This window comes from Populus trichocarpa, chromosome 3 (assembly GCF_000002775.5).
Source record: "Populus trichocarpa isolate Nisqually-1 chromosome 3, P.trichocarpa_v4.1, whole genome shotgun sequence".
NCBI classification, from domain to species: domain Eukaryota; kingdom Viridiplantae; phylum Streptophyta; class Magnoliopsida; order Malpighiales; family Salicaceae; genus Populus; species Populus trichocarpa.
The window spans coordinates 14,552,684-14,565,218 of NC_037287.2; the positions used below are offsets into that span (position 1 = coordinate 14,552,684).

Genomic DNA, 12,535 nt, shown 5'->3' on the forward strand with positions numbered 1-12,535 from the left:
GCCTAGATATATCATGGTTGTGTGCCCTAGAATGATATGAAAATATTAAAAAAAAAGTTTATAAAAGTATTGATGTCTTTATAAATCCAAGTAGTTTAGGAATAAGATTTATATGTTAGAAAATTAATTAATTTTTTAGTTCTAGCAATCTAATACATGCTCTTAAAGCATATAGGTCCAATAAATGGCTTGGCCATGCTATTTTGGAGAAGATTTTTAGGCAATAAAAGGATTTTTAAGCCTATTAAATTTGAGTTCATTAATATGCAAAGTCAAAAAAATTAAAAAGTGCATTGCAATAAAGAAGAAAGAAGGTATCTTAACATTTGGGAACCTCATATTAACCCATTGATATCAATTAAATTTCACATCTTTTATTTTTTTTTAATTTTTTGAAAAGAAGTCTCACATCTTTTGATTTCATTAATTTTCTCTCAAAATATAATAAATATTAGACAACATCTTCCATCCATCCTTAACAAAGAAAAGAATTAGTACAATTTTCACGTGATTTACATGAGTTTATTAAGTGGTTTCAACTACAAAGCCAAAACAAACCTCAATTTTTCTTAAAAGACAATGTTAGCGTTAAAGTTCACTACCAAAATGGTGGAAAACTTCATACGAGTTCATTTTCAAATCATGGAGAAATTGAGAAGGAAACTTTTAACTAAGCTAATAATAAATTATATTAATTACATTTGACGCAAAAATTGATAAATTAAAAGATTTAAGACTCAATTGATAACATGGTAATACTTTGTGGGCTGAATTGGTATTTGTTTTAATTACTTTATAACTATGCCTATCTACTGAAATTGAAAGTTGAAATCTAATTCAAATACCAATTTGAAAGTTTATGCACGGTAATGTTTAGGATTCTGATTGAAGTTTTTTTTATTTAAAAATATATTAAAATAATTTTATTTTTTAAAATTTATTAATAATATCAGTATATTAAAATAATAATAAAAAATAAAATTTAAAAAATTTAAAAATTTTCAAAAACAATTTTTAATAGTTTCAAAATATTTTTTACTTGAAATTATATTAAAATAATATATTTTTTGTTTTTTAAATTTATTATTAACATCAAAATAATAAAAAATTAATTTAAAACAGAAAAAAATCTTAAAAATTTTCAAAAACAATTTTTAACCTTAAAAACAAACAATTTTTGCTACGTTAGATTAATTTAAAACGTTCAGCAATGAGACTATAATTTCAACTTTAACGTAGGATTTATTGATCATAAAACTGCGTTAGTAGCAAAGCAGTGCCGTTTCGGAAAGAGAGGTAACGGTACAATCACAGCTCTCTATTTACAACATGATAGACCCTCTCTCCCAACCGTTTGATTAAGTCAAATAACCCCACCCCCTTAAAACACCTCTTGATCAGCGGCTGACGCCGACAGAACCCATAAACCTACAAGGAATCCATCACGTGGTAGCACTACCCTTCCCCGTCAGACACTTGACATTTTATCCATGGCACACACAACTAAATTCAAATCAGTTACTTACGGCAGTAACTGGACCCCCAAAAAGAAAAAAACACAAGCTCATGACAAGCAAAAATGAAATGCGTAGCAGCTGATTTTCTCTCTGCTAAAACTGGAAAAAAGAAGAAGAAGAAGAAGAAGAAGAGAAGAAGCTGGCTTTTCTCGCACCTTATTGCTGCTGCCTGCTGCTGCACCAGTAAGTAGAGAGACACTTGTAGAATCAATTACAGAGAAATTAGATATGTTCTCTTTCTCTCTCTAAAGCTGCATTAGTTTGGTTCTCTTTCCTCGTTTCTCGCGCCCAGCCATAACACATGCATCCCTCCCTCTCTCTCTTTATTTCATGGAGGGCCGACTTAAATGCAGCTGCAGGCACCTTCATGATTGCTTGAAAATGTTTGCCATCTGAAGTTTTCTTTCCTTTTCTTTTTCTTTTTTTTAGTTTTTGTTCTCGTACTGGCGAAACCAACTATAAAGAAGGTGAAGCTTTTTCTTTCTCTGTTTCTTTTCTCCACTCCTTGATTGTTTTTTATTGGAAAAAATGAGCTCAAAGAAGCAATCTTTGGCTTTTTATTTTTTCTATTATCAAATTGAATCGTGAAATGTGAATGATGTTCGCTATAATCACTTTTCTGCACTTCTTTTTTTAGTTTCGATGAATGAACCAATGCATGAACATGCATGTTCTTCTTTGATTTCGTGCCGTTTGCTCTTTGATGAATCCATTCCTGTTTGGTTGCCAAGAAAATTGAGTAAAATAGAATGTTATTCATTGAATCTGCCGGTTCAGTTTGATCTGATTTCCATAATAATTTGAAACTCTTAAGAAATGCATGATTTTGAATTTTTTATTTTATTTTCCTTCTTTTTGTTAGCTAGCTGGGGCCCAAAAGCATGGAAAACCCTCATGGCTTCTCTTTTTTTATTGTTTTCTCAAGCCTTTATAATAAATATATTAATATATTATTATTAAATGGAAATATTCATTTGTGATGAAAAAGGTCATGTGTCTTAAGCGTGATTTTTGGATCTTTAATATAAAAGAGTGGACTGACTGATCATATGATAAATAGTTAGCTACGTACTTGGTTTGATCTTCTTCTTCTGTTCTTTTTTTATTTGAATGTGTTTAGATCTTTTCAGTTGGGAGTCTATCACATGCATCAATTTAATTAAGCATTTGACTTGTGTGCCTTTTCTATTAGAATTCCTTAGATTTCTTCTTAAGGTCTCAATTTCAGCAAATTTAAGTCAACTACTAGCACTTTCCTAAAGGAATTTCTTGATGTGTTATTAAAGAAAAGGAGTTGTCATTTGCTTAAAAGATAAAAGTACTCTAGTGGTGTTTGCTCCATCCACTTAATTTTCCAGATTCATGGGAAATTAGTGCTATTTTCAGGTAAATAATCCGTTAATTTTCGAATGGTTAGGTGTAATGGTGGGATTAATGAAGCATGTTAAACAAATTGGATGAAAATGTTTTAGAGCCTTCATGATTGAATTGTCCTGGATGGACACGAGCTAAGGTAAATGCTACGTCTACGAGTGTTAGTTACTGGGATTTTTTTGAATGACTGGAGATGGTGTCCTGTCTGCTTGATACATATCATCTCTGCTGTGAATTGAGCCGCTGGGAAGGTCTAGCCATCGTTGTAGCAAATATTTAACTAGTCATTAGTTGGCATGTAAATTATTTTGACACAGCTAGCCCCTTATGTTCATTTAATGTTTTCTTTCCTCATTGCATTACTTCCAAAGTACATTTCTTTGATATTTGCAACACTGATGTGTGTCACAAACAATAATCGTATTTGTTTTCTGCACTGCAGTCTTCTTCCATCTTTCTAGTTCACATTTTTAACTGAACGAGCCTAGCTGCATCGACGTCATGATGAGCAACCTTAAGCTAGGGGTAGAAGTGGTTAGTGCGCACAATCTTTTGCCCAAAGATGAGCACGGTTCATCCAGTGCCTTTGTAGAGCTCTGCTTTGACGGCCAGAGGTTCCGCACAACCATCAAAGAAAAGGATCCCAATCCTGTGTGGAGTGAGTGTTTCTACTTCAACATCCCTGACCCTTCCAACCTACACTATCTTACTCTTGATGCCCATGTTTACAATAACATCAGAGCTACCAACTCCAGGTACTTCCTTGGTAAGGTTTGCCTCACTGGGAATTCATTTGTACCCTACTCGGATGCTGTTGTGTTGCACTACCCTCTGGAAAAGCGTGGAATTTTCTCGCGTGTAAGAGGAGAGCTTGGCCTGAAAGTTTATATCACTGATGATGCATCCATCAAATCCTCTACCCCACTTCCTGCAGTTGAATCTTTGCCAACAAAGGATCCAGGCTTAACACATGCCGTGGCTCCAATGGTAGACCCTATGACAAATACTGTATCTCATAAAAGAGTTGAGAGACACACCTTTCATCATCTTCCTAACCCAAATCACCAGCAACAACAGCATCAGAATCATTCTTCTGCTCCTTCAATCACCCATCATGTACCAAAGTATGTGGCTGATGAGATGAAAGCTGCAGAAACACAGCCTCCAAAGTTAGTTCGAATGCACTCTGCATCATCATCACAACCCGTTGACCATGCCCTTAAAGAGACAAGTCCCTTTCTTGGAGGGGGAAGAGTTGTTGGGGGTCGTGTTATTCGAGGAGACAAGACTGCAAGCACTTATGATCTTGTTGAACGGATGTACTTCCTGTATGTAAGGGTTGTTAAGGCTCGTGATCTTCCTGCCATGGATGTTACAGGAAGTCTCGATCCGTTTGTTGAGGTGAGAGTTGGAAACTACAGAGGAATTACAAAGCACTTTGAGAAAAAGCAAAATCCAGAGTGGAATCAGGTGTTTGCTTTTTCAAGGGAACGGATGCAAGCTTCTGTTTTAGAAGTTGTTATTAAGGACAAGGATCTTGTTAAAGATGACTTTGTAGGCGTCATAAGGTTTGATATCAACGAGGTTCCTTCGAGAGTCCCACCAGATAGTCCGCTAGCTCCGGAGTGGTATCGGCTTGAGGACAAGAAGGGAGAGAAGATAAAGGGCGAGCTAATGCTTGCGGTGTGGATTGGAACCCAAGCAGATGAGACCTTTCCTGATGCGTGGCATTCTGATGCAGCTACTCCTGTAGATAATACACCGGCTACCTCCACTGTTACACGTTCAAAGGTCTATCATGCACCAAGGTTGTGGTATGTACGTGTTAATGTTGTCGAGGCACAAGACTTGGTCCCATCAGAGAAGACACGTTTCCCTGAAGTGTATGCTAAGGTACAGATGGGAAACCAAGTTTTGAAAACGAAGACATGTCAGGCTCGAACTTTTAGTGCGTTATGGAATGAGGATCTTTTATTCGTTGCTGCTGAACCCTTCGAGGACCATCTAGTTCTTTCAGTTGAGGATCGTGTCGGTCCTGGAAAAGATGAGATAATCGGGATGGTCATCATCCCATTGCGCTCTGTGGAGAAGCGTGCTGATGATCGGATAATTCATTCTCGCTGGTTTAACCTGGAAAAGCCAGTTGCTGTAGATGTAGATCAGTTCAAGAAAGACAAGTTCTCTAGCCGTATTCATCTTCGAGCCTGCTTAGATGGAGGATACCATGTTCTTGATGAGTCAACTCATTACAGCAGTGATCTTTGTCCAACGGCAAAACAGCTTTGGAGGCCTCCGATTGGGATACTGGAACTAGGCATCTTAAATGCTGTGGGACTCCATCCTCTGAAAACACGAGATGGGAGGGGTACAGCCGATACGTACTGTGTTGCAAAGTATGGTCACAAATGGGTCCGGACACGCACCCTTATTGACAACCCGTCTCCAAAATACAATGAGCAGTACACATGGGAAGTTTTTGATCCAGCTACAGTTCTTACAGTTGGTGTATTTGACAACAGCCAGCTTGGGGGAAAAGGTTCAAATGGAAAGGACCTAAAGATTGGGAAGGTTCGGATTCGCATCTCTACACTTGAAACTGGGCGTGTATATACGCACTCTTATCCCTTGCTGGTTCTTCATCCTACCGGGGTTAAGAAGATGGGGGAATTGCACTTGGCGATTAGATTTACATGCATATCTTTTGCAAACATGCTTTATCAGTACTCACGACCACTTCTACCCAAAATGCACTATATCAGGCCATTCAATGTGATGCAGCTAGATATGCTCCGCCACCAAGCTGTCAACATAGTAGCATTACGGTTAGGTCGGGCAGAACCTCCTCTTAGGAAAGAAGTGGTGGAGTACATGTCAGATGTGGACTCACACCTCTGGAGCATGCGTCGAAGCAAGGCAAATTTTCTTCGCTTGATGACTGTTTTCTCAGGATTATTTACAGCTGGAAAGTGGTTCGAGGATATTTGCATGTGGAAGAATCCTATCACTACTGTGCTTGTTCATGTGCTCTATCTTATGCTTGCTTGCTTCCCAGAACTTATTCTGCCCACAGTTTTTCTTTACATGTTTCTGATAGGCATTTGGAATTACCGATATCGACCAAGGTACCCTCCCCACATGAACACAAAGATTTCACAGGCTGAGGCAGTGCATCCTGATGAGCTAGATGAGGAATTTGATACATTCCCAACAAGCAGGAGCCCTGAGCTGGTGGGAATGAGGTATGATAGGTTACGAAGTGTTGCTGGAAGGATTCAAACTGTCATAGGCGATATAGCAACCCAAGGGGAGCGATTTCAGGCACTGTTAAGCTGGCGTGATCCACGGGCCACTGCCATCTTTGTTATATTCTGCCTTGTAGCTGCACTGGTTTTGTTTGTGACGCCATTTCAGGTTATAGCAGCTTTGGCAGGCTTCTACATGATGAGGCATCCAAGATTTCGCTACAGGACACCATCTGTGCCCATTAACTTCTTTCGCAGGCTTCCTGCTCGGACAGATAGTATGCTGTAAATTGGAATTGGATGCTCGCACTTGCTTTGCAGTTCTTGTTTACAATGGATTGGCTATGAAAGTTGTAATCGCTAAAATAGTTTGCAAATAATCTGTATTTGGCATGTGTGGCCACAGAAAAGTAAAATAAGGAGCTGTTAAATGTAATTTGATTAGCAAAAACTTTGTCCATGTTCTATAGTTTACTTGTTTGTCAATGTTCTGATTTTCTTTTCTTCCAGAACAACTCTAGGTTTTCAATTTGATCCGAGATTGTCTGATCTGACGCACCATACTCATATGAAAATGTTTACATAAGTCGGGGATTAATTATGAATCCAGTCTTTCCCTCGGTTTTCTCTATTAAGCTTCAAATACATTGCCTTCCCACCTTTTGTTTTGGTGGTTAGCATTTGCTGCCCACTTGATGTCTTCCAGTTTGCTTCAACAAATGCCATATAAACTTCGTCTGATATTCCACCGAACTGCCACGTCTGATTTATAAGTGCATCCCAGAAGCCAACAATGCTGGAAGCAATTTGGTGACACAAGCCATTGTCAAAAGCTTAATTTGTAGAAGACAACTCCTGATTTTAACGTCATTTGCTCATTCCTAATCCAAATGTTAAGAGATTAACGGTTTGTCCGGGGAAGAATAGAGGGGTTGGAAAGGGAGAAGAGGGGAAGGGAATCTTACGAGGCAAATTTTTTTAGAAATTGTGTTGTGATCTTTCATGGGTGACGGTCTGTTCATAAGAAAACATATCCAGGACAAGGACAAGCATTTCTTTCTTTTTCTTTGTTTGTTTGATAATTATACTCGTGCATTTTAAAATAAATTCAACAACTCTTCGATAGCGTGCAAATGGCATCTTTTAGGTTGGTCGGGCTTGCTCATGAATGTTCTTTTCATGGGGACTATTTTTTACCAGAAAATTTATATATATATTTTCTCAAGAGTATCTCCCCAAGCAAATAGTTTGTAGCAATGATTAATGCAGAATCCATTTACCAGGCAGCTATCATGCCCAAGGAAATGACATAATTATGGAATCGAAAAAAATAGAGAGACCAGGCAGGGTTGACAGAAGTATACACATCAGGATTTAGGTCAACCATGGAATCTAATAAATCTTGTATGATTGATTTCACCTGTTAAATTATATATATAGTAGTGCAGAAATTATGGATGTTAATGTACAACAACGTGCGTACAAATTAGGCACTTACCCTGTACGTTTTCTTTTGATTATCGTGTACCTATGGTCCCTCCTCCACTACCATCATCTCTGGCAAGATTGTTCACCTGTGTTTCCTCGCGGAAGCTCGTCAATCTTTTTTCAACAAGGCCTTGATAGGTCAATGTGTGGAGATATAATGCCATGGACAGATTTTTTCAAGTATTTCAATAACGAGGCCTTGGGTGAGCCAATAGCAAATCTTAGAAATGGCTGGTATCACGCTCATCAGTACTCATTGGAGACAATATTTCATTCAAGAATACTGAGGCATCCATGTAGGGTGTATGATGAAAATGAAGCAATGCTCTTTTACGTTCCATACTTTGGTGGTCTAGACATCCTGAGGTGGCATCTCAAAGAATGTCTCTGATGATGTTAAATACACTTCGGCATTGGACCTAATGAAGTGGCTCGAGTACAGAGAACCCTGGGTTCAAAATTCTGGCATAGATCATGTGTTTGTGATAGGAAAATTTTCATGTGGGATTTCAGGAGAAGGAATTATACTTCATGAGGTACTAGGTTTCTAGAGCTTGAGCAAATGAAGAACCCAGTAAAGCTCATGATCGAACGACAGCCATGGGAAGTCATCGACATTGGAATTCCACATCCTACCTTCTTTCACCCTCATTCAGATGATGATATTGTTGCCTGGCAGCAAAAGATTATTGGAACAACTCGAAAGAGACTAGTCAGTTTTGCTGGAGCAGCGCGTCCTGATCAACCCCATTGCATAAGGTCAATATTGCTTAATCAGAGCACTTCCACAATCAGTGATAACTGCCAATTTTTGGGTTGTAAATCAGGTGGATGTGATCAGCCTGAATCAGTTACAAAGCTGTCTTTGGAGTCTGAATTCTGCTTACAGCCTCCTGGTGACAGTCCAGCAAGAAAATCTGTATTTGATAAACTTATTTCAGGATGCATACCAGTATTTTTTTATCCTTTTACAGCTTATGACCAATATCCATGGCAATTACCTGAGGATCATGGTAAAGATTCAGAGTTCATAGACCAAGAAGAAGTGAGGCAAATGAAGGTGAACGCGGTGGAGAGGCTGAGCAGTATTTCTGCGAGGGAAAGAGAGGATATGAGGAGGTACGTAGTGTATGAAGTACTGCCTGAGTTGGTGTATGGTGATTCGAGTTCTCGGTTTGAGGATGCAATTTCCATAACAATGAACACCTGCTCGAGAGGGTTAGCAGAATGCAATGAATTTTATATTTATCACATCACATAAAATTGGAAAACACCAATGGGATATTCCATCTGTGTTTTGGTAAAACTTACATCGGCAAATACAATTCTTCTGGACTTTTTGACGGAAACATGTCATCAGGGGTTTAAGTTTCGTTGTCGGTTCTGTCGGTCACTGGATTTTTTTACGGGATCACCGACAGAATATTTCATTATTTATTTGTGCCCTCATCTCAGCGGTTGTTTCTAAATCCCGATCTATTAGCTAGCAGAATTCAAGCTTAGTCATTTAGACAATAATTTAAGATCTTTATTTAAAAAAAATTAGAAATAAATAAATATATTTGTCAAATATATTTTATAAAATAAAAATTATCTTCACTTAACAAAAAAAACTTCAAACACAAAATGAAAATTATCTGAGACCCAACTTGTTATATATAATAATAATAATAATAATTAAAAAAAATAAAAAACCACATTTATAGTTTTATTCAAAACTCCATTCTCCTTAATCGTGTATGTTAATTAATCATACATTATGTTGCTGGAACATCACACTACACTATGAACCTAGAAATGCAAAGTCACAATCCTGACCGTCCAATAACCTCAAATTTGATTCAAACCTGAAACGTGGCTTAAACTTTTCCACGTGTAGTCATATCCACCCACAGCGTGTTTACATTGAAGATGCTTGGCAGCACAGTTAGCCACGTGTTTGTTAAAATTTTGAATTTTTTTTATTAAAATTAGTTATTTTAGATATTTTTAAATAGTTGTTATTATTAAAAAAAATATATATTTTTTTAATATTTTTTCTAATAAAAAGTAATATAAAAAATAACTATTAGCCAATAATAATAAAAAAAAAAAATACATTTGCATCTTCATTATCCACATATATAACATAACCCCATTGCTACTATTTGGCCATCAAAATCCAAAGATCGTCCATTTCTATTGGGACCCATTCCATGCTCACTTCTCGCTCTCGCATTCTCTCTCAAAAATATCTCAACTTTGCATCGTTATCTGCTTCTTTCTTATTATCAAAACAGTCATCTTTCAATTCCAAGCAAACCCTTTTGCCATCTTTGCATAACTCGCCAGTTTCTTTATATTCTCAGTCAATCAAAGCAGGGGTTTCAAGGCGTTTATTGGGTTCTGTAAGATTCAATCATTCAATGGCAAGCCAATCCAGTCCTCAATCTGCTCATGATTTCACTGTTAAGGTGGCTTTTTCAGTGTTTTAATTATGGTTTTTTTTTCGCCTTTTAGTTTTTGTCTATAAAGTTGCTTGCTTTATGCTGATCTTGAGGTTCGGGTACCATAACTTTCTTGGTTCTGGGTTGTGTTTGTGTGATTTGAACGGTGCTTAATTGTAGTCTGATCATTTCTTTTTGGCTGCTGGAAATTGAGAGGATTACTGTAATTGTTATTAAGAAAAAATAAGGCCTAGGTTGGTTTGTTGGCAAGGAAGGTCTTTTTTTTTTTTTTAAGGTTGCTGAGGTGGCAAGAACTTGTGTAATTTGATGGTGTTAAAGAATATGGAGGGTGTCTTTTAATTTTGTTCCTTTTGAGTTTTTCAATCTGTGTATGTTTTAGTTATTTGCCATTTATCTGTTGCTATTGGACCATCGAATGTATTATCTTTGATTCTTATGTACGACTTATCTATATCTCTCCTATGCCAAATCTTGATTGTAGGATGCTAAGGGAAATGATGTTGACCTCAGCATTTATAAGGGGAAGGTCCTCTTGATTGTCAATGTTGCTTCACAATGGTAATTCATTTCCCTACTTTTCATTTGTCCTCGATGGGAAGAGGTTGAAGGGTTTTCTGGCTCTTATTACCTTTTTATTAAAGAGACGCTCCTTGACATAGTTCCAATCAAAATCCTTACTGTTGCAACATCAGTGTTAGTCGGTGGGTTCACTCCTCACGGATTCACTTTGCTGAAATCCTGTCGCAAAACAAGAGTGCACGAATGTAAACTCATTTAAGTTTGGAAATAAGGAGTCCACTGTTTACTTCTATGACCTTTAATTTTAATGCAGTGGCTTGACCGATTCAAACTACACGGAGCTGACCCAGCTATATGCAAAATACAAGGATCAAGGTCAGATTCTATCTTGTTTTGTGTTGTGGCACTTAAGTTTGTAGACTTGCAAGTATTTTTTTCATAAGTTAGCTTCTGCATTAGGAACCAATGAACCCCTATTAGTGTACTAGATGGGTTAGTATATGGGTTTGCCTGTATCTTTGGATGGCTTCTATATGTTTCCTTGTGAAGTTCAATTGGGAATCAAATTGCTTGACATGGCTAATCATTTCAAGTCATTGCCATTTTTTGCTGTATGACTGTTCCTTTCTCTGATTGCTTGCCTTTGTACTGATGCAGGTTTGGAGATTCTGGCTTTTCCGTGCAATCAATTTGGATCTCAGGAGCCTGGGAGCAGTGAAGAGATTGTGGAGTTTGCTTGCACTCGCTTTAAGGCTGAATATCCCATATTTGATAAGGTAAGCTAACTCTTGCCATTTTACAGCCAGATGAAAATGGATTTCTTAATTTGTAATCAGTTTTCTTTCTGACATGGCTGCCAAAAATTTTCCACCTGGTAGTGTTCGTGTCTTTGGTGAACATTGTCAATGAATCAAAGTTCACTTTCTTAAGAAGTGTGTTATTCTTGGTATAGGTTGAAGTGAATGGTAACAACGCTGCTCCAATTTACAAATACTTGAAGTCTAGCAAGGGTGGACTTTTTGGGGACAACATTAAATGGAATTTTTCCAAGTTCCTGGTAGATAAAGAAGGCAAAGTTGTGGATCGTTATGCTCCCACTACCTCCCCTCTTAGCATTGAGGTAAAATTTGGTTCTGGTATTTCATTCCCCATATTCAGCGACTACATTTGATTTCAGATGTCTGATTAGTAACTTATATGATCCTGGTCAATATCGTTACTCTCTGCAGAAAGAGGTGAAGAAACTTCTGGGGATTGCTTAATTGCTCAATGCTTGGTTTGCTTAATCGGCTATGGAAAAAATAAAAGAGTACGCTGCACTACTATGAATAAACACCATGTAGTTGATGCTGGGGGTGTATTTATCTGGTCTTTTTCACTTTTGTGAGCTTGTTAAGACATGAATTATAGTTAATCTTCAGAATTCAGTTTCCAACTTTATACTAATCACCTTGTGTTCGCTTTAAATCTTCATCCTGGATTATATGCTTTTCTTTTTGAAAATGAATAAACCTGTCTGTATCTAAGGATGTGTTTTGGCTTGTTGATGTACCAGTCTCATCCTCCTAATCTGAATGTGGCATCTTGGAAAGAAAAATGCACACACACACACACACACACACACACACACATATATATATATAAAAAGGTGCCTTAATAAAAGAATGTCTTTTCATTATTATTTCAAATCTTTAATTTTTTTATATTGATTTAAATTGCATATAATTTCTATGCAATAACCAACGTAGCTAAAGAAAAAAAAGAAAAAAAAAAAAAAATATATATATATATATATATATATATATTAATAAAAAGAATTATGCTAACAATTATACTTTTTCTACATCTTCTTCACCACCATTATTAAAAAACATTTTAAATGTTAACTTGTAAAATATCTTACCCAGAACAAACAACCCTAGAGTCAATCTAAAGTACCAAAGCTATG

The 12,535-nt window shown here is 36.9% G+C and overlaps 2 protein-coding genes and 1 pseudogene across 3 annotated transcripts; all 3 read left to right on the forward strand.

The window, feature by feature from the left end:
- The first annotated feature begins 1,539 nt into the window (after nucleotides 1-1,539).
- On the forward strand, nucleotides 1,540-6,738 carry LOC7458167 (FT-interacting protein 3). 2 transcript variants are annotated; one of them, XM_002303546.4, is made up of 2 exons: nucleotides 1,540-1,700; nucleotides 3,334-6,738. In XM_002303546.4, the coding sequence occupies exon 2, from the start codon at nucleotides 3,393-3,395 to the stop codon at nucleotides 6,420-6,422; it is 3,030 nt and encodes a 1,009-aa protein (XP_002303582.4). In that variant the 5' UTR covers nucleotides 1,540-1,700; nucleotides 3,334-3,392; the 3' UTR covers nucleotides 6,423-6,738. The 2 variants fall into 2 exon arrangements, with proteins under 2 accessions (XP_002303582.4, XP_024452951.2); XM_024597183.2 differs by lacking the exon at nucleotides 1,540-1,700 and adding an exon at nucleotides 2,621-2,903.
- An 848-nt stretch (nucleotides 6,739-7,586) lies between these two features.
- Nucleotides 7,587-8,857, forward strand: LOC18097036 (xyloglucan-specific galacturonosyltransferase 1-like; annotated as a pseudogene).
- A 909-nt stretch (nucleotides 8,858-9,766) lies between these two features.
- On the forward strand, nucleotides 9,767-12,054 carry LOC7465857 (probable phospholipid hydroperoxide glutathione peroxidase). The gene is made up of 6 exons (XM_002303547.3): nucleotides 9,767-10,074; nucleotides 10,550-10,626; nucleotides 10,901-10,962; nucleotides 11,245-11,363; nucleotides 11,540-11,707; nucleotides 11,817-12,054. The coding sequence occupies exons 1-6, from the start codon at nucleotides 9,817-9,819 to the stop codon at nucleotides 11,847-11,849; spliced, it is 717 nt and encodes a 238-aa protein (XP_002303583.4). The 5' UTR covers nucleotides 9,767-9,816; the 3' UTR covers nucleotides 11,850-12,054.
- The last annotated feature ends 481 nt before the right edge of the window (nucleotides 12,055-12,535 follow it).